Source organism: Myotis brandtii, unplaced genomic scaffold (genome assembly GCF_000412655.1).
Source record: "Myotis brandtii unplaced genomic scaffold, ASM41265v1 scaffold49, whole genome shotgun sequence".
Taxonomy (NCBI): domain Eukaryota; kingdom Metazoa; phylum Chordata; class Mammalia; order Chiroptera; family Vespertilionidae; genus Myotis; species Myotis brandtii.
The window spans coordinates 304,698-328,767 of NW_005368707.1; the positions used below are offsets into that span (position 1 = coordinate 304,698).

A 24,070-nucleotide genomic window follows, 5' to 3' on the forward strand; every position below is an offset into this window, starting at 1 on the left:
TTTCATGTACTGGGTCCCTACTGTAACTATAATAAGCAAACTTTAAAGGCTATAGAAGGATATATCTATAAAGAATATCTTTGACTACAGAGTAGGAAGAATTTCTTAAAGAAGATTATATAAAGTAAAACTATGAAAGGCAAAATTGACAGATATGACTACATCAAAATTAAACAAGTGTCTTCTAATGCAAAAAATACAATACACGAAGGAGAAAAGATGAGCTACAGACTAGGAAAAGATGTATTTAATTCACATAATTTACAAAGGTTTAGAATCCCAAGAATAGAGAACATCCTATTTCTTTTTGTACATGCCAGTAAGAGAAAGATAACCTAGCTGCAAATAGGCAAAATACATGACTAAGCAATGCACAGAAGAGGAAATAACATGAAATGATACATGAAAAGATACTCAGTTTTACAAGTGACCAGGAAAATGTGAATTAAAACAATGAAATAACATTTACCCTTCAGATAGATTTTTTTAAATGTGTGCATATATACATACTAGAGGCCCAGTGCACAAAATTCGTGCACGGGTAGGGTCCCTAGCGGCTTCTGGCCGTTGATTGGGGCCTCCCTTCCCTGGCTGCCAGCTGCCGGCCGGGCTTTACTTCATCAGCGCATGTCATAGCGAGTGATCGAACTCCTGGTTGGTCGAACTCCCGAGGGGACACTTTGCATATTAGGCTTTTATACATATAGCTAAGTATGTATCAAATTACAAACTTCATGATAATAATGAAAATTGAATTATGTGTTACTACTGGGGAGGGAGAGAGAGGAATGGAATCTGGAAGCAATATTCAGAACCTTTAATAGGTCTGTAATGTTTTGTTTAAAAAAAAAAGTAGCTGAAGCAACTGTCTTATGTTAGATATGCTAAAGCTCAATGGTAGGTTTTCATTATTGTCTATAGTCTTGTATATGTTTGAAATAATTCAAATAAAAATTCAGTTAAAATTTTAAACATAAGGGTAATTTTAAAAGGATTAGAAAATAGTTTTTGTCATCTTGTTTAATTAAGAGTGTGTGTAACTGTGGGGTCTTCCTATTTTTCTTTTCTCTAATTGTGACACTTCATTTTTGTCTACACTAGATTATATGTTTCATTTATGCTTTTTATTGGCTTTTATTAACATACTGTTGCCTAGTAAAACAATTAACACATTTAAAATTGTGATTATTACCCAGGTTAATATTACATTATTTTTGTTGCCACATAGAAAGGATTTTTAAACAGTTGTGGTAATTATAAAGGTCAAAAACTAGGGGAGGTAACAATTAAATTCATATATAAGTTTTCATACAACTATTCATTTTCATTATTGCTGACAATGATTGAAGGGAAAATATAGCCTTGTTTAATAATTGGGTCTCTTTTCACTTAAAGATTTCTGGCACAGAATTAAAAAAATATATTTTTATTGACTTCAGAGAGGAAGGAAGGAAGGGAGGGAGGGAGGGAGGGAGAGAGAGAGAGAGAGAGAGAGAGAGAGACAGAGAGAGAGAGATATCAGTGGTGAGAGAGAATCATTGATTGGCTGCCTCCTGCACACCAACACTGAGCCCACAACCCGGGCATGTGCCCTGACCTGGAACTAAGTGTGACCTCCTGGTTCATAGGTCAGTGTTCAACCACTGAGCCACTCTGGCCAGGCTGGCACAGAATTTTTTGGCAGTCTTTAACCTTCTTTGTTTATTTTAGAAATGACCCCATTTGTGAATTGTGATAAATGTTAAGATTAAGCAACAGTGAATTAAAAACAAACACCCACATGTGATTGTCTGGCTTCGGCAAATTTTAATGTGAAAAATAAAGTAAGAGCTTTGGGAGACAGTTTTAGAAGGGTCTGTAGGGACTCATTTTGGAGAGAAAATAAATGGCATATAGTGGAGAAAAATGTTGGAAGAGTTTTTAGTATTAAAAACATCCCCAAAGATACTTTTATTGAAATTATAATCAGTATCAAGATTTACTGGGCTTTTAGGGGTGGGGGTAATAGATATACTAGGTATCTTTTGGTTTCAGTAGAAGAAGGTATCTCTTAAAAAAGCAGATTTCGTTATTTTATTACAATTTATTATTTACTAAATTGCCTGTATAAAACAGCATACCTCTTAAACCTCACATTTCTCAAATGTTTATGCTTGACATTTCAAAAACTTAAATGACTTAATGCCTTATTGATAATGTTTTTTTAATTTTATATACAATTTTCTTGGGCAGTTATTACCTATCTGTTGTACACAACTGATATAGGATTGATTTAGAATTAGGACCATCTCTACCTTTTGACCTGGTTATATTTTACCTCTTCAGAGAAAGAAAGAATAGTGTATTTGGCTTATAAGTGAAACAAAAGTAATAACAAATGAACAAAATTTTCTTTAAATATGAGAATACTTTTATAGTGTATGTAAGAATCTACACTAATAAAAGACAAACATGCAAATTGACCATACCTTTGCTAAGCCACACCCACCAGCCAATCAGAGTGACTATATGCAAATTAACTCAACCAAGATGGCGGCCGGCAGCCATGGAGCTGGAGCAAGCAGGAGGCTTGGTTGCCCCAATGATGGAGGAAGCCAAGCTTCCCATTTGCCGCGGCCTGGCTCTGAGCTCCTCCACTCAAACAACAAAGTTTCAATTATAGAAGATAAATAAACCCCAGATACCTGCTTTCAGCTGGCCGTGGCCACGGAGCTGGAGCAAGCAGGAGGCTTCTCTCCTGCACACCCTGGCTGGCTCTGAACCCCTCTCAAGGCAACAAAGTTTCAATTATAGAAGGTAAATAAATCCCAGAATAAAAAAAGAAAAGAAAAAAAGGAGAGGCTGGGAGCTTCCGTTGCCCGGGGGCTTGGCCAGCCTGAAAGCAGCCCTCAGCCCCTCACCCAGACTGGCCAGGCACCCCAGTGGGGACCCCCATCCTGAAAGGGGTGTGACCAGCCTGCAAACAGCCATCAGCCCCTCACCCAGGCTGGCCAGGCACCCCAGTGGGGACCCCCATCCTGAAAGGGGTGTGACCAGCCTGCAAACAGCCATCAGCCCCTCACCCAGGCTGGCCAGGCACCCCAGTGGGGACCCCCATCCTGAAAGGGGTGTGACCAGCCTGCAAACAGCCATCAGCCCCTCACCCAGGCTGGCCAGGCACCCCAGTGGGGACCCCCATCCTGAAAGGGGTGTGACCAGCCTGCAAACAGCCATCAGCCCCTCACCCAGGCTGGCCAGGCACCCCAGCGGGACCCCCACCCTGATCCGGGACACCCTTCAGGGCAAACGACTGGGAATGACTGGTCACTATGACACACACTGACCATCAGGGGGCAGACGTGGTTAATGCGCTCCCACAAGGGGAACTCTGCTCAGCCACAAGCCAGGCTGACGGCTGCCAGTACAGCGGTGGTGGTGGGAGCCTCTCTAGCCTCCTCAGCAGTGCTAAGGATGTCCGACCGCAGCTTAGGCCTGCTCCCCGCTGGCAAGTGGACATCCCCCGAAGGCTGCCGGGCTGCCAGAGGGATGTCTGACTGCCAGCTTGGGCCCGATCCCCCAGGGAGCGGGGCTAAGCCAGCAGATGGACATACTCTGAGGGGTCCCAGACTGCAAGAGGGCATAGGCCCGGCTGAAGGACCCCCCCGAGTGCACAAATTTTTGTGCACCGGGCCTCTAGTTGTTTATAACCTACACCAAAAATTGAATTCATGTATATTTTAGAAGTAGCAGAAACCCTAAAAAGTTAATTTGTCCAATGACCACATTTGAGAAATTACTAGAGGCCCAGTGCACAAAATTGTGCACTGGTGGGGTCCCTTGGACTGGCCAGCAATCGGGGCCACAGGAGGTTGGCCAGCAGGGGGAGGGGCCGCCGGAGGTTGGCTATGGGAGTGCACTGACCACCAGGGGGCAGCTCCTGCATTCAGCGTCTGCCCCCTGGTGTCAGTGCATGTCATAGCGACTGCTTGACCGGTTGTTCGGTCGCTTAGGCTTTTATATGTATAGTAGATGGTAACTAGTATTTATTGAGAACCTACTATCAGGTCAGTATTTGCTACCTTTTATACTTAGTTTAATCCTCATGTCAACTCTGTGAACTAGATATTCCTATTATATCTGTTTCACAGTTGATGAAACTTAGACTTAGGAAGATTTAATATTTTGCCAAAGATAACATTTACTTGGTCCCTCTAATACCAACATGCTGGTCAGATGAGAAAACCAAGGACAGAAAAGTCATGTTAGTGTCATATGATGAACTGTGCCTTACTTCATGTGTCATTGGGGGCTGGCATATTTAGATTTTAGTTTTGTTTCTATTATTTATGAAGTATATTTTTTTCTTTAGTATAATGTTTCATCTCAGCAACAAAGAGAAATAATTAAAAGTAGGAGCCTGGACAGGCGGCTACAAGAACCAATAGTATTGACAAAGTGGAGACATAGCACCATTGTGCTGGACACCAATGACAAGGTAAGACTTTTTAAAAAAAATCTGTTGAGAATTTTGGCAAATTCTTTATTATTTTATTTTTTCCTTAGCTGAATCTCGTACCTTAGTGACTCTTTGTCCTGTAGTAGATTTTGGTTTTGAAGTGTTTTTACACAATGGACCTTCTTATCTGTAGTTTAATGATGTATGCATATACCTTGATACATTTGAGCCTAGTAGTTGACAGGGTGTTGTTTTATTTTGATAACCCTGTTTTCAAGTTATATATTTGTTAATTGTTTGTCTTTAATCTCTATAGTACAGACAATTTTTCTCATATCAGGAATGATTGGAATCTTACACCCTATGTTTCCCTAAATGCTCTTTGCATAAAGTGCTTCTTTTATCAATCTGAGAAGTAATGTTCTCGATTTCAAATAGGAGATGAATTTTGATGCAAACTTCAGAATGGAAAAGCCATAAAGTTTTAAACTTCCTTGTGTTACATCTTTTCATTGTGGCTTCATTTTGGGGATGGAGTAGGAAATCAGTACAGATTTGCAGAACATTAGGTATACTAATGTTAAAATGTGAGGGTGGTGCTAACACTCTAATATTAAGGAAACTATATTAGAAAGATATTTGTTGTTGGAGACTTTTTAAAAATTTTACTATCAGGCTTCTCTTTTGACATAATTAACAGGTTTCCTGCATTTTTAGGTGTACTACTGAAAACAGAATGAACTCTCCTAAGGCATAGTTCTCTATATATGGATAATTTCAGTCCTAAAGTCCTTTATAAATTATCTCAGTCAGTCAAAACAAGTAATTTTTTTAGTAGTACAAGTGGCTGTAAAGTTGTCTTTGTTGAATTAAAAGATGGACTTTTGTAGAACTGTAGAAACATTTTACTCATAAGATGGAATAAAAGAATAACAATGAAAGTAGTAGATAAGTTTCTAATTTCTGCTTTGTAAGGTTGAATGTCGATGGCATATTAAAGGATTGAAATTCTGGGGTTTGTGCCATTGAAGAATGCTTGAAGATACATTACATTGAGATTAATCTGAGTAGATAAGATTCCTAGAGATTTTAATAGAAAAAGTCATTTACTCCAAAAACCAAATTACAATGAGGGTATATAGAAAGCTCCTTCAGACCATGTATAACACTCTAATGTAAAAGCCATTGTTGAACCAACTCCACTGCCTCTTATTAAGGAACAAAAAGAATAATTATTTTGGTGATGTCGACTTAAAAGTTTGTACTCCTTTTTAATTTTTCTTTCTTTTTTTTTTAAGAATATGTTTGTATGTAGTTTATTTTTTTAAATTAAATCTTTATTGTTCAGATTATTACAGTTGTTCCTCTTTTTTCCCTCCATAGCTCCCTCCACCCAGTTCACACCCCACCTTCTGCCCTTACCCCTGCCACTGTCCTCATCCATAAGTGTATGATTTTTGTCCAGTCTCTTCCTGCACCCCCCCACACCCCTTCACCCCTGAGAATTGTCAGTCCACTCCCTTTCTGTGTCCCTGATTCTATTATATTCACCAGTTTATTCTGTTCATCAAATTATTTATCTTCATAAAGGATACCTTTCAGCATTTCATATAATACTGGTTTGGTGGTGATGAACTCCTTTAGCTTTTTCTTATCTGTGAAGCTCTTTATCGGACCTTCAATTCTGAATGATAGGTTTGCTGGGTAAAGTAATCTTGGTTGTAGGTTCTTGGCATTCAGGCGACCAGGCAGGCAGGCGAGCGGTTAGGGGCGATCAAGCAGGTAGGCAGAATGGTTAGGGGCGATCATGCAGGCAGGCGAGTGGTTAGGAGCCAGCAGTCCCAGATTGCAAGAGGGATGTCTGACTACCGGTGTAGGCCTGATCCAGCAGGGCCTAAAGCGGCAGTCGGACATGCCCCGAGGGGTCCCAGATTGTGAGAGGGTGCAGTCCCGGCTGAGGGACCTCTTCTCCCCCTTGCACAAATTTCGTGCACTGGGCATCTAGTCCTTTATAAATAGAATCACAGATAATTGCTTCACCATGTAAACTCTTCTTTTTATTATCATCCTATATAATATGCAAATTAACCCTCATGTCCACACAAGATGGCTGCCTACGACCAGGCCAGCAGGGGGGTTAGTGAGGGACAACCAAACGACTGAACAGTAGGCTGCATGGGCTGACCAGGTCGGCAGGGGGGGCAGTTAAGAGCAACCAGGCTGGCAGGGAGGGGGCAGTTAGGGGCAACCAGGCTGGCAGGGGGGGCAGTTAGGGGCGACCAGGCCAGATTGGAGAGGGTGCAGGCTGGGCTGAGGGGACCCCCCCTCCCGTGCACTAATTTCATGCACTGGGTCTCTAGTCTACACTAATAAAAGAGAAAGATGTAAATTGACCATCCCTTCATGATGCCCACCAGCCAATCAGGAGTGAGTATGCAAATTAACCCGATAAAGATAGTGGGCCTATGGGCAGCACGCACGCACCGAGCGGCTGGGGGTGGGGTGGGACACTTGCGTCATCGCCATGGAGACGACGCAGGCCTTCCACACGCCCCCAGTTGCTTCGGGCCTCTGGGCAGTGTGGGAAGGCAGAAAGGCGGGTGTGGGCCAGAGCGAAGGTGGAAAGGTGGCTCCTGCCTGAGCGAAGGCGGTGCTGGCAGCCAGGGGAAGGAAGGCCTATTCTTGCATGAATCTTCGTGTATCAGGCTTCTAGTCATATAATAATACCTTTTAATGATTTGAGGCTATGAAAGATGGACTATACCAGAACAGTGTAGCTGACTAATATAAAGGGGTTAACTGTAAATAGAAACATACTACTATGTAGCAAATGTTAGGATGTGGCAGACAACTGTGGAGAAGGGAGGTGTGTGTATGTTGTGTGTTTTATGTAGTGCATCTGTTTGTTTCTGTCTGCTTATAGCTTTTACTAAAACCTGCTATTTGGAGAAATTTAAGATATATTTATACATGCATATACACTTATAGTATACATAAGTAAATGTATAAATGTAAAATTGTTTCTTTATAATAACAGTTAAAATAGTTACACATAATTACTCCATTTGATGTGGTTTTTATTTCTGTAGGACTGATATGCTATGAAAAATGAACTATAATTACTGTTCATTTTACTCAGTTGCTTATTTTCTAGTGTGTGAGTTACTAATCCTTTCCTCAGACTGTTTCAATATTAGATACTTTTTTAGAAGTTAAGAAATTAAAAAGTGAAAAATGTGAAGCTCTCAAAGTACTTAAAGGGGGCTAAACTGAAATTTGAGCATTAAGTGTTATTTCTCTTTGTAAAGATATGTTTAATATAATTTTAATGTGTTCTCCACTAATAGTATAGATGACTCAGGATGTTTGATTTGGAAGGTTGTCCCTCCAAGGGTTAAACTTTCAATACTGCCTAGTTTCTCTGTTTACAAATTATATAGGATATAAATCTGAAGACTTCCCTGAGTTAGCAGGTTTTGTATGTTGATTTAACAGTTTGTTTTGTGATTTAGTACAAATTTCCAGTTCCTTATCCAGTTTCATAAGCATAGAAGAGTAGACTGATACAGATGTGAAGATGAATGTTCAAAGAGATTATTTGGTTTTATAGGAAAATTAATAATAGGCATTGGCAGTGATTTTTTAAAATTCTCTTTTCCTGTAATTATTCAAAGCATCTAGGGCAGTGGTTCTCAACCTTCCTAATGCCACGACCCTTTAATACAGTTCCTCATGTTGTGGTGACCCCCAGCCATAAAATTATTTTCGTTGCTACTTCATAACTGTAATTTTGCTACTGTTATGAATCGTAATGTAAATATCTGATATGCAGGATGTATTTTCATTGTTACAAATTGAACATAATTAAAGCATAGTGATTAATCACAAAAACAGTATGTAATTATATATGTGTTTTCCAATGGTCTTAGGCGACCCCTGTGAAAGGGTCATTCGACCCCCAAAGGGGTCGCGACCCACAGGTTGAGAACCGATGATCTAGGGGAATGGAAAAAATTTAAATCCATTTAAATTTGGCTGCTGATACCAAAAAAATTTAAAAATGTTTTTTCAATCTTATCCTCCATGAATAGTCTTATAAACATCTGTGGAAGAAATCATATACCATTTTTAATAATTGACAAAGCAGAATTGCTTTAGAAATGTACATTATTGGTTTGCCCTATTGTATTCTTATAGGCTTAGAAATTAAATTTTTTTTCTGGTGAGTTATTAATCTTTATATTGGAGGTGTCTGTTTTGTATTTTAAAAGTCTTATTTCTAATAATTGGAAAGTTAGCTGTAAATTACTTTAAATATTAATAACAATTTAATTTCTAACATAACTATTTACTAAAATAAAGTTCTCATTCTCGCAGTTATCAAATAATTCCTGTGACCATTCCTTGCCTAATCCTGGGTATTCATACCTACCATACCAATAGCAAATTAGTATGGTAACTATTACATTTTTATCACAAGTGTTTAGATTTTATCTATTTTAAACATGGTTAATTTAAGCTGATGAGACATCATGATTTAAGACAACGTGCATCATTTCTTTTGAGTAATTCTACATGTGGTATTTAAATTTAACTAATTGGTATAAAATATGCCATATTTCGTAAACTTTATGATATCTGTAGTTTTCAAATCAGTACCATATTATTTTCGGAGCTCAATATAGAAGGACAATAATTTTCCTAGTTTCCTCTAGTAAACTCTCATACTATGAGCAGAAGGAGAAATAAAATTATATAAGCTAGAATAACATTTTTCATTAATTTCTTATAGGAATCTCCACCTGCCTCAAAACCCTGCTTTCCTGAAAATGAATCTTCTCCCTCTTCACCAAAGCACCAAGATACAGTTAGTATGATAGGAGCTATAGTAGAATTTAGTCCAGTTATTTCAATCAATTTCAGTAAATTGATTTTCTCAAAGTATAATGTTTAAATACTTCTTGGGCTTTTATTAAATTTTTTTGGTTTTTAAAAAAGATAATCACAATTAAAATAGGTTTAAATTAAAAGTCAGATTTTATTGATTTCAAAGCCTCTGTGCAAAATGTGGTATATTCATGATTAATTTATATATCGTCTTTGTAAGTGATGAATTTATTTGATTTTTAAAAATAAATATAAATATCCCTTGAGAAGCCTATCAAGGTATACTTTACCTTTTTTTCCTCAGGCCAGCAATCCAAAGGTAAGAAGCATTTCCCTTCCTAATGAGCGTAGATGCCATTATTTTTCTATGCTGTAAAATACATTGCCCATTCTATGCTAGGTGAATATTGGAGAGTTTCCCCTAAACTGAAAAACCTCCAAGTGGCTTCTCTCTAGATACTTGACTTAAATGGTATGAAATTTTACTTGATCTCTGTTATCTGAAGTCCCTCCACTCTTTTCTTCTCTTTCAATGGATTCTCTTTTCTTTTAGAATGAAGACTGCAGGTTTGTTTTTTGTTTTGTTTTTGTTTTTGAATCCTCACCTGAGGATATGTTTTATTGATTTTAGGGAGAGAGAGAGAGAGAAACATTGATTGATTGCCTCTCATATGCACCCTGACTGGAGATTGAACCCGCAACCTGGGTATGTGCCCTGATTGGGTATCGAACCTGTGACCCTTCGGTGCAGGGGGCAATGCTCCAACAAACTGAGCCATACTGGCCAGGGCAAAGACTGCAATTTTTAATGAAGACTACAAGATTGTGCATGCTCTGGTTCTTGATTGCTTCTCCAAGCCTCACCTCATACTTCTTGGTCCTAATCCTTCTTCCAGGCTTATTTTCCTCCAACTATACTTCCCTTCTGCTCATTCCTCAAAGAAGCCTGTTTTTTAGCACTGTTGTTCCTCTGACCACTGAAACATTTTTCTCCCACATCTTTGCCTAACTTCTGTTTGTTCATTAGAGCTAAGTTCAGACTTTCCTTCCTCAGAAAATTTTACCTGATCTAGATTTGATCAGGTTTCTCTGAAATTCATAAAGCATTTGATTATGATACTTGATTATATGAAATAGAGTAATTTTTCATTTCTGTCTTCTAGAAACTTTTTTTTTAAAAAATATATTTTTATTGATTTCAGAGAGGAAGGAAGAGGAAGAGAGAGATAGAAACATCCATGATGAGAGAATCACAACCCGGGCATGTGCCCTTGACCGGAATCAAACCCGGGACCTTTTAGTTCCCAGGCTGACGCTCTATCCACTGAGCCAAACCGGCTAGGGCTGTCTTCTAGAAACTTTGAACCCTTTATTTATCCCTGTCTTCCCTACTAGACAATGAAAAGCATCATTAGAGCAGAAATGGAGTCACCCTAATACCTATTGCAGTGCCAGATAGTAGCTCTTCAGTAAATGTTTGTTGAATGAGTAAATAAAAGTTTTAAAGCTTTTTAAAACATAAACTTGTATTGTTACTTCCTTATTTATGAAACTATGTTAGACTGTTATTTATTAGATGGTTTCCCATTTGTTAGAGTCAAGGATTTCTACAGATGCTAAATTTTCCTTTTCAAACTCTTCATTCCCTAACCTAGTTAGGTCTTTCATGGTTCATATCACCTGCTGTACACATTCCCTTCTGACATTGCTCAGGTGTAGTTCCCCTGCCTCTAATGTCCTTGGTTTTTTTTAGTTAAACTTTACAGTTAAATGCTATGCTGACTTTTTAGGAGGCTTTGCCAGACTAACCTCAGCATTTTAGTGATCTCTTTTTTTTCTGAACTCCTGTCACTTATTGCATTGAATGGTGGAAAAGTTACCTCATGTACCCCTTGTCTCCCTACTAAGGTTTTAAGCTCCTAAGGGATAGATAGAGACTAAATTTCTACTTTTTATCTTTTGTATCCGCTGACACAGTCCTGGGTTTATAAGTATTAAATGTAGATAACTGTAAACATGATTTTAGTGGTTTTGTAAAGAATTATTGCATGGATCTAAGATGCTGTTACTACCATACTCTATCAGTCCATCTAGAAAAAACTTATTTAACTTATTTTAAATATAGGTAAAATATAATTCCTAATATCGTTTATAAATTATATTTTGGTAAAAGGGAATTTCTAGGTAATCTTAGAAATAGGACATTGTAAATGGTCTATATAGAGTTACCAAGGACTGTTAGCAAATTACTTTTCCTCTAGAGGCCTGGTGAACTAAATTCGTGCACTCAGGGTGGTTCACCCCCTCAGCCCAGCCTGCATCCTCTCGCAGTCCGGGAGCCCTCAGGGGATGTCCAACGCTTAGGAACAAGCCTAAGCTGGCAGTCGTACATGCTTAGTGCTGCCACGGAGGCAGGAGAGGCTCCCGCCACCGCTGCTGCGCTCACCAGCCATGAGCCCGGCTTCTGGCTGAGCAGTGCTCCCCCTGTGGGAGCACACTGCCCACCACGGGTTAGCTCCTGCATTGAGCATCTGCCCCCTGGTGGTCAGTGCGCATCATAGCGACTGGTCGTTCCGCCGTTCGGTATATTTGCATATTAGCCATTTATTATATAGAATGCCTTAGCCGTTTTCTGAAAAGTTTGAAAGCAACTAGACCATCCTGGACTCATGGTATCCTCTGATGGCCATCATAGGGAATTGCCTCACCAGTGTTTCTTCTGTTATTCTTTGTGTACCTTCCAGTGGGGGAAAAAAAAACACACAATAGTGAACAGCTCTATTAATTTTGAGGCCAGTCTGTTTCCACACAGCCACTCCTTTCCCTCGGAATGGGGAATGCTGGGAAATGTTCCTCCTCCATGCTGCCAGACACTCCTTACTGAGGCTTCTGCCCTCCTTGACTTCTCCTCTCTCCCTCTACCTTTACTCTTTTCTCCTTTTCCCCTGGTTCCACTGAATTTTGCCCATCTTTCTCACTCTTTCTTAGTTAATACAAGGATATTTACATTTCTTTTTGTGAGTTAAAATCTGGTTGGTATAAAGCCTTTAGTGGTAAGAACAAGGAGGCTACATATTTAGAGATAAAAATCCTATATAATAAAAGGCAAATAGACCGAACAGCAGAACAACTGAATAAACAGTCACTCTGATGTGCGCTGGCCACTAGGGGGCGTGCGGAACATGGCGGGAGTAGGCAGCAGGCGGCAGAGCGTGAAACATGGTGGGTGTCAGCTGTGGCGGGATGGTGGAGCAGGTAAGCAGGGGCGCCAGACCAAGGCAGGGCGCCGGTCACTGTCATTAGGACCAGCCTCTGGTGGTTACTGAAAATTCTTTACTCCTGCGCGCTGCGGTCCCGCCCAGCGCTCGCACCTGCTGCTGGTGCTGGCTCCGCTTGCACCCGCTGCTGGCACCAGAGCTGCTGCTCGCACCCGCTGACGGTGCACGGACCCATCAGTGGGTCCGAGTGGCTGCTGCTGTCCCCGATCGCCCCTCAGCGCTTCTCCGCCTTTCCCTGCTCCTGAGGGGTGATCAGTGCCGGCAGTAGCTGCTCACACCTGCTGCCGGCATTGGAGCCACTGCTCACACCCACTTCCGGTGCAGGCCCCACTTGCACCCGCTGCCGGTGCTCGGTGTCAGTCCCGATCGCTCAGCACCATCAGCGGGTGTGAGCAGCGGCTGTCAGCCCTGATTGCCCCTGAGGGCTTCTCCACCTGCCCCTGCTCCTGAGGGGCGCTAGGGGCAGCAGCCGCCACTCTTACCTGCTGACAGCACTGACCCTGCTTGCACCTGCAGCTGGCATCAGCCCCAAATCGCTCCGCGCTGTCAGCGCATGGGAGTGGCAGTGGCGGGAGTGGGGCTGCCGACAGACAGAGGGTTGGGGGCCGCAGTGGGAGGGGCCGGGCGGGGGTACGGAGGATGGGCTGAGACCTGCCCCTGTGCCCACTGCAGCCTTGCAGCCCACAGTTCCTTTCAAGGTGCACGAATTCGTGCACTGGGCCACTAGTAATATCATCATGTTAGCTATTGATGTCATCTTAAACTCTCCGCAAATTGCCCATCTTCCTCTTCAAACTGTTCTTTAGTTTTTTTAAATCAAAACTATTAAAATGTAATTCATATACTATACAGTTCACTCATTTAAAGTGTATAATTCAGTTGTTTTTAGTATATTCAAATATGTGCAACCATCATCATAGTCAACTTTAGCCTATTTTCATCATCTCAGAAAGAAACCTGTACCCATTTGCTGTCACTCCTCTACCTCTAGATCCCACCAAGCCTTAAGCATACTGTAATCTTCTTTTCTGTCTCACTATATTTGCTTATTCTGGACATTTCATATGAATATAATCATGTAATATATCTGGTCTTTTTTGACAGACCTTTTTCACTTAGCATATTTTCATTTAGTCTCTTCTAATCACGCCAGATTTAAAATTCTATTTCTTAATGTAAATTTTAAACATGCTTATTTTTATTTTATTTCAGTTTCAAAATGCATTATTTTTCTTTTTCTTAAACATTTTCCCGAAAATGCATTTTAATTATATTTAACTAAACAAATAAAACAGTGTTCTTAAAAACAAAATTTAAATTTTATTTAAATTTATTTTATGAAACTATGTTATGCCTGTCTTCCCTACTAGACAATGAAAAGCATCATTAGAGCAGAAATGGAGTCAGCCTAATACCTATTGCAGTGCCAGATAGTAGCTGTTCAGTAAAAGAACAGAAAAAAGTTTTCCTATTTAATTGTCTTTGGATGATGATATATCCAGATACTCCCATTGTGGTGTAGCGGTAATGTTTGATCTTGAGGCGCTTTGCTTTAGGTAATCCTGCTTTGAAAAAATTGTCAAGTTTAGTTTGAACTTTTGAAGTCTTTTGTTTTTTATAATTAACTCCCTAAAATTTAAAAAATGGGTGTAATAAAGCTGAATTTCATTATCTGATGAATTGTCAATGTTATTAGATTGTGGAGATGGGATCTAAGCACTGATAACTTTATAATTGGGGTGCATTGTTATTTTTCATAGTCTCTTCAAATCATTTTTGGAAATAGCAGTGTGTACAGTTTTAAAATTTATAATATTTTCTATAATGTAATTAAAGTACAGATTAAATAGGATTTTGGTGGGCTGATTTAAAAACCTAATCTCTCTGTCACGATGTGCCTATTAGAATATGCATTTTAAAGTTCTAGATTACTGAGTAAAATTTTATCCAACTTGGAAACTTGAACTTTTTCACTTGTATTTCCAGTTATGGTATTAAAATACATTATCCATTTGGAGAAAAGGACATTTCAACACTGGCTTTAACAAAAGTATTAATGGACAAGTGTGGTAGTTTTTTTCATTGAATAATATTATTTTAAAGCCTTTTTAAAACATAATTTGAATATCTAAGTTTTTAATAACACTGGTTTAAAAATTTTTTATTAAGGTGAAATTTGTGTAACAAAATGAACCATTAATCATCTTAAACTACACAGTTCAGTGTATATATTTCATATATTACAATGTGCAGAACTATCTTTTCTATCTAGTTTTAGGACATTCTCATCCCTCAGAGGGAAGCTCACACTTCTTCCAGGGGTTGGGAACCTTTTTTCTGTCAGGGGCCATTTGGATATTTATACATCATTCAAGGGCCATGCAAAATTATCAACTTAAAAATTAGCCTGCTATATTTGGTCAAACATTTAACTAACTCACCTCTAATGCCTTGGCAGTGTCAGACCAAATGATTTTGTGGGCCTTATATGGCCCGAAGGCCAGACGTTCCCCACCCCTTTCGTTAAGTAGTCGGTGCACATCTTTTCATCTCCCTTCCCTCTCCTCCTTGCAACCACTAGTGTGCCTTCTGTCTCTGGATTTATCTGTTCTGGAAGTTCCTGGGTCTTTTTCAACACTATATCATTGTGCAAGTTTACTTTTTCTGTATTACAAGAATCTTCGTATTAAACGATTATAATATAATTATCTGGAATGTGATTATAATATGATGGACTGCATTGATTTTGATACATAATACTTGTTAGCCCAAATTAGGAAGTACCTATTTTACTAAATGAATGCAAGATTGGAAGTTCTGGAGTCTACAAAGTGATTATGAACCTGTGGAAGTTTTCTCAAATTACTTAATGGAACTGGCATTTTATTATTTTCTTGCCTTATTAGGATAGATTTTTTTAGGTTAAAATTTAATCATATTTTGCTAACCCTTATTAAAACATTTTTGCTTATTTTATGGAGTTTTCTTTGAGTAGCAACTATATTTAGACTAAGATATATTCACGTGTGAAAATGGGCATTTTTTTTACCAGACTTAAGATATTTTTATGAAGTTATTTTATTAAGCAACACAAAAACATTGGTTAATTTTGAATCCTGATAAGTAGAGAAAATATACCAGGTAGTTGATGAAATAAAGATCTGTCTAATTTTTTTCTCCCAAATCTCTCACCTGTATAGCCAAACCTGTATTATTTATCTGTCCACTTGGCACTTCTATGTCAGATTCAGAAACTTCAGTGTTTGTAAGTTACATTTCTCTTACATTTCTTTTTTGTGATAGCACTGCTAATTTGTTGATTTATTACTTCAACAAATATGTATTGAACTACTTGTAAGGCACTGGTCTTATATTAATGAACATAACAGATATGATCCCAGCATATAACCTATTGGAGTATTCAATACTCCAATGGATATATCATTATACTTTGCATTAAGTGCAATGAAAGAGACAAAACTGGGGGCAGTAGTAAATAATGGGAGGGATGAGGGAGCTCCTACTTAAGAGTGGTCAGGGAAAGCTTCTCTAAAAAAGTGTCATTGAAGCTGAGATGCCACATCTACCCAGTTGCTCAAGCTTGGTAGTTTCCCTCAGATCTTCCCTCTCACCCTCACATTGTCTTCTGAATCTCTCTCAAATTTGGGCCCTCTTCACTCTCTGACTGTCACTGCCCTAGCTCAGGCCTTCAATATTTCTTATGGAAATGATTAGGTTACTTTTGTAGTTGGATCCCAGTCTGCCACCCTTAGTTCATTCTTTTCACTGCCTATTACTTGCTACTTCACCTCATCCAATACTCTGAGAACATTTAAAGGCCCTCACATGTTATGTTCTCTCTAGCTTCTGTGCCTTTGTACTATCTATTTTTTTTGTTTTGTTTTGTTTTCATCTCGTTTCCATCTAGCTAACTCTTACTCCTTAGCTCAAGTGTCAGTCTCCAGGAAGCCTTCTTTCTCTCCCAGGTTGATTTAGTTACAGCTTTCTCACAGCACTTACCACATTGGATGGTAATTGTTTTTGTATTTTTGATATGGCCATCTTGTGGCTGTGGGCGCCACCATCTTTGAGGGTGTGGCAGTCAATTAGTATATTCCCTCCTTATTGGCTGTGGGCGCCGCCATCTTTGCGATGGCGAGAGGGTCAATTGGCATATTCCCTCTTTATTAGATAGGATTCAAGTTAGAGCATTAGTAATTGGGTCTTGATCCCTGTGAGAATTTTGTGAAAGTTTTAGACCTTTTTCTTGAATGATGCATATACATGCACAAATTTTGTACCAGTTTTAATCCATCCATTGATTTAGGTAAGAATCCCTGATATAGAGTGTCTTTCTCATCCTTAGGCATAGGCTGTATGTCATTATGGCTATCTCTGTGTGTTTTGACACCTGTATTTCCTTTCTGCCTCTGCTTTGTTGCTCTGCACAGTTTCAATTTTGGCATTTTTTTTAAATAGAATTGATTCCTATCTCTATCCTTCCAGTTCCTGTGCTCACATAACCAGTACCCATCTTCTCAGATTAATGGTGTTACTTAGTTCCTGTATCATTGCAATTTTTTTTCTCTACTTCTGATAGTAAATTGAGGAATGTTCTTACTGAACATCCTGTGCACACACTTACAACTGTGTAATTGATGTTTTATGAAAAGTATCAGACTTGCATATCTAAGGCAATCTAATCTATGCTTTTTGAAAGAATTATAGTAAAACTTCATGAGTGTTTCTCAAATTCCTGGTATACAAAAAATGTGGGTCAGCAACAGTATGCCATAGATGTGAGTTTATAGATGTGAGTTTTTATCAGACCAGACAAAACTTTCAAACATTACCTTTTAGATATTATTGAGGAAATATTTTATATTGTGTTTATCTCCCATACAAGAAATACTTATTTTTTGTAATTAAAATACATGGAGAAAATAGCTAAGGTGTCAGTTAAATATAAATAAATTTTGAATTAGGAATATTTTTTTTGTATGTGTGTATGTGTTTCAGCTAAAACAAAATTGCTCTGTCATGTACATACAGTGCTTACTAAAATTGATGGTTACTATAGGCACCAATTCATTTTGATTAAATTCATTTGAATATACGAAGCTAAAACAATGAGGAAGTGCTCTTTAGTTCCACCTGAAGTAATTTTAAAGTAACATTTAACTTGAGCATAGTGACTTTTACCTTCATAGGGTTTGGTGATTAAAGCTATGTCACTATTTTTGACATCAACTGACTAATATATCTAGTTTATCCAGGGCCCAATTTGCCATCTTATAATATGTTTAATGAAGCACATACTGAATTTTTTATGCCACATTAAGGCTAATTCTATGCATAGTGCCATTGCTTTTGAGTAGTTTATTAAATACAGTCGCTGCATTTGTTCTACCTATATATTTTTACATTTTGACAAAGTGGGTTAGTATCTTAAATAATTTTCAGACTATATTGTTGTAAAGTAACAGCAGAGTAATTCATTTTTGTGGTATTTTATCATAACATTGTATCACTTTCTTGGAACAGAAAGTCACAAATAATTTTTCCAGTTCTGACTTGTAGCATTTATATGGAAATCTAATTTGATAGCAGAATACTTTATAGGGCTGCTATGACTTGAAAAGAGGAAGTTTTAAATTATAGAATTACTGAAAATAACAATACCAGATATCAAGCTGTATTACAAAGCCACTGTTCTCAAAACTGCCTGGTACTGGCACAAGAACAGACATATAGATCAATGGAATAGAATAGAGAACCCAGAAATCGACCCGAACCAATATGCTCAATTAATATTTGACAAAGGAGGCAAGATAATCCATTCATCTACTGATGGGCACTTAGGCTGTTTCCAAATCTTAGCTATGGTGAATTGTGCTGCTATGAACATAGGGGTGCATATATCCTTTCTGATTGGTGTTTTTGGTTTCTTGGGATATATTCCTAGAAGTGGGATCACAGGGTCAAATGGGAGTTCCATTTCCAGCTTTTTGAGGAAACTCCATACTGTCTTCCATAGTGGCTGCACCAGTCTGCATTCCCACCAGCAGTGCATGAGTGTTCCTTTTTCTCCACATCCTCTCCAGCACTTGTCGTTTGTTGATTTGTTGATGATAGCCATTCTGACAGGTGTGAGATGGTACCTCATTGTTGTTTTGATTTGCATCTCTCGGATGATTAGCGGCTTTGAGCATGTTTTCATATGTCTCTTGGCTTTCTGAATGTCCTCTTTTGAAAGGTGTCTATTTAGGTCCTTTGCCCATTTTTTGATTGGATTGTTTATTTTCCTTTTGTTAAGTTGTATGAGTTCCCTATAGATTTTGGAGATTAGGCCCTTATCAGAAATCAACAAATGACAAGTGCTGGAGAGGATGTGGAGAAAAAGGAACACTTGTGCACTGCTGGTGGGAATGCAGACTGGTGCAGCCACTATGGAAGACAGTATGGAGTTTCCTCAAAAAACAAAACATGGAACTCCCATTTGACCCTGTGATCCCACTTCTAGGAATATATCCCAAGAAACCAGAAACACCAATCAGAAAGGATATATGCACCCCTATGTTCATAGCAGCACAATTCACCATAGCTAAGATCTGGAAACAGCCTAAGTGCCCATCAGTAGATGAATGGATTAGAAAACTGTGGTACATCTACACGATGGAATACTATGCTGCTGTAAAAAAGAAGGAATTCTTACCATTTGCAACAGCATGGATGGAACTGGAGAGCATTATGCTAAGTGAAATAAGCCAGTCAGTGAAAGAAAAATACCACATGATCTCACTCATTTATGGATAATAGGGACCATTATAAACTGATGAACAAAAATAGATACAGAGGCAGAGCAGCATTAAACAGATTGTCAAACTACAGCAGGAAGGCTGGGGAGGGTTGGGGGGGCGTGTAAGAGATCAACCAAAGGACTTGTATGCATGCATATGAGCATAACCAATGGACACAAGACACTGGGGGCGGGGGGTAGGGGAGGCTGGGGGAAGGTCAAGGAGGAAAAAAGGAGACAAATGTACTGCTCTTTGTAATATTTTAAGCAACGAAAAAAAAAGTTATATTTTTAACACCTTGCTGGACGGGCTATTTCGAGGCAGAACTTGCCTGTGTAGCTGGCTGCTTTTCTTTTAGTAGTTTTGGCAACCTACTGTTTCCCTTATTGTTCACAGACCAGTGTTTTATTCTTCAATAATAGTTCAGCTGTAGATATGCTGTTGTAGTAATTATCTTGGTAAATATGATGCCAAGAACCAAAAAGGCTATAAGACGGATAATATAGTCTGTTGTAACTTTTTGCCTTTCCCTATATTATATATCTTTTTAAAAAATCTTTATTGTTGAAAGGATTACATATGTCTCCTATTTTCCCCCATTTACATCTTCTAGCCTGCCCCCAACCCCCACCCAAGGCCTTTACCACCCTATTATCTGTGTCCATGGGTTATGCATATATACTTACAAGTTCTTCGGTTGATCTTTTCCCATCCACCCACCCTCTGTATTATATATCTTGAAGTTACAAATATAACCACTCTTTACTTTCACAAAGCATTCTCACTAAAATTCCATGTTTTATTATTTTTGCTGGATTATATGTCTTGAATCTGATGCGTCCTCTCCATGGAATCATTGTTTCGAGTGATAACTGCTGTTTTGGTATATATAAAGATTTAAATTTCTAAGTAAAGTGATCCAAAAGAGGTCTGACTTTGTAAAGATGGTCTGTGTTACATGTTGTTTGTGAATTGTCATTCAGATGACAGAATGTACGTATTTGCTTGAACCTCTATCCAGTCATAGTTTTTAGAAATATGGGTAATTTGCCCTAACCGGTTTGGCTCAGTGGATAGAGTGTTGGCCTGCAGACTGAAGGGTCCCAGGATCAATTCCGGTCAAGGGCACATGCCCGGGTTGCGGGCTTAATCCCCAGTAGGGGGCGCGCAGGAGGCAGCCAATCAATGATTTTCTCTCATCATTGACGTTTCTAACTCTCTCTCCCTCTCCCTTCCTCTCTGAAATCAATTAAAAATAAAAAGAACATAGAATATTTCTTTAAAAATAAATAAATAAATAAATAAATAAATAAATAAATAAATAAATAAATAAATAAGGGTGATTCAAGTAAGGGATTGGTTGACCAGTAATTTTTTTATTCTGGCTTCTTTGTTAGTTCCATCAATGTAATTAAACCAAGAAACTTCTTTATACTAGTATCTATCAATATAAGTAACGTCTGTCTATGGTGAAGCTTTAGCAAAGGTTTTGTGGTATTTTTCCATTTGTTGATGGTATAAATTGATTTGAGAAGTAGTGAAATCAAAAAATAAATTGGGAACCTAGCCAGTTTGGCTCAGTGAATAGAGTGTTGGCCCATGGACTAAAGGATCCTGGGTTTGATTCCAGTCAAGGGCATGTATCTTGGTTGCAGGCTCGATCCCTGACCCTGATTGGGGCATGTGCAGGAGGCAACCAATTGATATGTCTCTCTTACATTGATGTTTCTCTCTCTCTCTGTCTCTCTCCCTCCCTCCTGCTCTCTCCAAAAATCAATGGAAAAATATCCTCGGGTGAGGATTAACTACAACAAAAAATTAAATAAAAAAAAAAGCTTCCTTATACTTTGTGGGTTTTAAAATTGAACAGTTACATCTGAAACATTTATAAAATCCTCCAGGGCTGGTAAAATGTCTTTTTCCGCTCATTCTTCAGAATCACTTTCACTGTCAGATACTATCACATTTCTCTCTTGCCTTCATGATGGTCTAATGTCAGACTCATTACTATCTTCTGACAAAGTTATCTTCCAGCTGACTACCAAAGCCTGACAGATAAAGTATCTGCACATAATTTACTTAAATGGTCTTCTCTGCTGCAATGTGGTATTTTAAAAAGAATTCGATGTATTTTAAAGAATTAGATATATTGTTTGTCACATCTCTGAAAATACTAATGAGTTGAGAAAAAGACCTGAGTTAACTTCTGACGGGTCAGCAATGTTTGGATACGGAAACACGAGTATACTTGTGACTGGTCAGCAAGGTGTTAAAAAGAACTAAACACAGTACATACAAACTAATCGTTTCTTTTAAGCTAATTTTTAGAGTATCAGATCATTTTGATCCAATCATATGTAAAGGTTTGGACTTCATTGTCTATATGAATGATATATATATATTACTCTGTTCCATAGGGTCAAGAGAAATATGGATTATTAAATGTAACAAAAATTACTGAAAATGGAAAAAAGGTTCGGTAAGTACACAAATAATAAATGTTCTGATATGTTTCATCTGATTGAAATAAAGAAAACATGAATTTAATTATATGCTAGTAGAAATGTTTAAAAAGTCTATAAGAATTTCAAATAATATGTTTTCTAATATAATGTATGTATTATTGTCATGAAATGTATGAAATTTTTTCTTTGTCTTGACATATTAAGGTGAAATTAAATTAGAGGTGAAAAGGCAGAGGATTCTGAGCAAGGATTAGCTTTATTAAAATTTTTTTAGTAAGTAATAAATGCACATGACAAAAAAACAAAGGTATGCACAATATTTAATCAAAAGTCAGTCACCCAGCCATCAGTTCCTTTCCCCAGAGGCAACAAGCTAAATCTAATGAGATGTAGTATTTTCCTTCAGAGAAAAAATATATATATTTGTATGTGCATAGATTAATTTTTAAGTACAATCTTTTGACAGTTTATCTTGGACATGGTTTCATTTCATTGCATGCAGAGCTGCCACATTGTTTGTGACTGCTGCATAGTTACATATTGTATGGCTATATCACAGTTCATTGAACTATTCATTATTTGCAAGTATGTAAATATGCCTATCTATTGGTAGACATTTATGATGTTTACATTTTTTTGCTATTACAAACAAAATTATACCTAGTGTCTTGCATAGTTTATTTTGTAAGTATATAAATAGGCCTGTAGAATCTTATTTATATAAAAACCCTGGGTGTAACATCGCGACCAAGGCTCGACCAGCCGGAAGGAAGTCAGTCCTGCAGGGGTTGTCTTGGAAACGGCTGCAACCTCCCGAGCTGTTTCCTGCGAGGGCGGCGAGGTTTCAGGCAGGAACCCGCTCTCGGGGCGTGAATGCACTGAGTCTTGGGTCCTCTTAGCCACAGCTGTGCCCTTCCTGAGCTATTTCTGGTAAGGGCGAGGTTTGAGGCAGGAACCGGCTTTCAGAGCATAGAGGCACTGAGTCCTGGGGCGAGTTGCCAAGGGCTGCGCCCTCCCCGAGCTGTTTCCTGGGAGGGCGAGGTTTGAGGCAGGAACCGGCCCTCGGAGCGTGGAGGCATATCTTTATAAAGTTTTAATACATTATATTAGAGGTCATGGTAGTACTGTTTTAACCACAGCGTCTACAGGAATTGCTGCAATTTTACTTCTCGGTGGAAGCACCTTTCATTCCCAATATAAATTACCCATTCCACTAAATCAGCGGTTCTCAACCTGTGGGTCGAAACCCCTTTGGGGGTCGAACGACCCTTTCACAGGGATCGCCTAAGACCATCGGAAAACACATATATAATTACATATATTGTTTTTGTGATTAATAACGATGCTTTAATTATGTTCAATTTGTAACAATGAAATTGGGGGTCACCACAACATGAGGAACTGTATTAAAGGGTCGCAGCATTAGGAAGGTTGAGAACCACTGCACTAAATGAAACTTCAATTTCTAGACTCGATATAAATAGTGAAGTTGCTAAAACTGTTAAAAAGGCCCAACTTCTCATTATTGATGAATGCACCATGGCATCCAGTCATGCTATAAATGCCATAGACAGATTACTAAGAGAAATTTGAATATTGTATTTGGTGGGAAAGTTCTCCTTCTTGGAGGGGATTTTCGACAATGTCTCAGTATTGTACTGCATGCTATGGGATCGGCCATCTTACAAACGAGTTTAAAGTACTGCAATGTTTGGGGATGTTTCAGAAAGTTGTCTCTTACAACAAATATGAGATCAGAGGATTCTGCTTATAGTGAATGGTTAGTAAAACTTAGAGATGGCAAACTTGATAGCAGTTTTCATTTAGGAATGGATATTATTGAAATCCCCTGTGAAATGATTTGTAATGCATCTATTATTAAAGCTACCTTTGGAAATACTATGTCTATAGATAATATTAAAAATATACCTATACGTGCAATTCTTTGTCCAAAAAATGATCACGTTCAAAAATTAAATGAAGAAATTTGGGATATACTCGATGGAGATTTTCACACATATTTGAGTGATGATTCCATTGATTCCACAGATGATGCTGTAAAGGAAATTTTTCCCATCGAATTTCTTAATAGTATTACTCCTTCAGGAATGCCATGTCATAAATTAAAATTGAAAGTGGGTGCAATCATCATGCTATTGAGAAATCTTAATAGTAAATGGGGTCTTTGTAATGGTACCAGATTTA

At 38.4% G+C, this 24,070-nt stretch overlaps 1 protein-coding gene across 11 annotated transcripts in view; it reads left to right on the forward strand.

The window, feature by feature from the left end:
* ARHGAP12 (Rho GTPase activating protein 12) overlaps positions 1–24,070 on the forward strand; it is a 164,874-nt gene that overhangs the window by 105,896 nt on the left and 34,908 nt on the right. For 8 of the 11 annotated variants that reach the window (XM_014547967.1, XM_005876530.2, XM_014547964.1 and 5 more), the window contains 3 exons: positions 4,349–4,474; positions 9,228–9,302; positions 21,818–21,879. In XM_014547967.1, coding sequence (XP_014403453.1) covers positions 4,349–4,474; positions 9,228–9,302; positions 21,818–21,879 — 263 coding nt within the window. The remainder of the gene's footprint in view (positions 1–4,348; positions 4,475–9,227; positions 9,303–21,817; positions 21,880–24,070) is intronic. The other 3 variants (XM_014547968.1, XM_014547965.1, XM_005876529.2) reach the window with 1 other exon arrangement.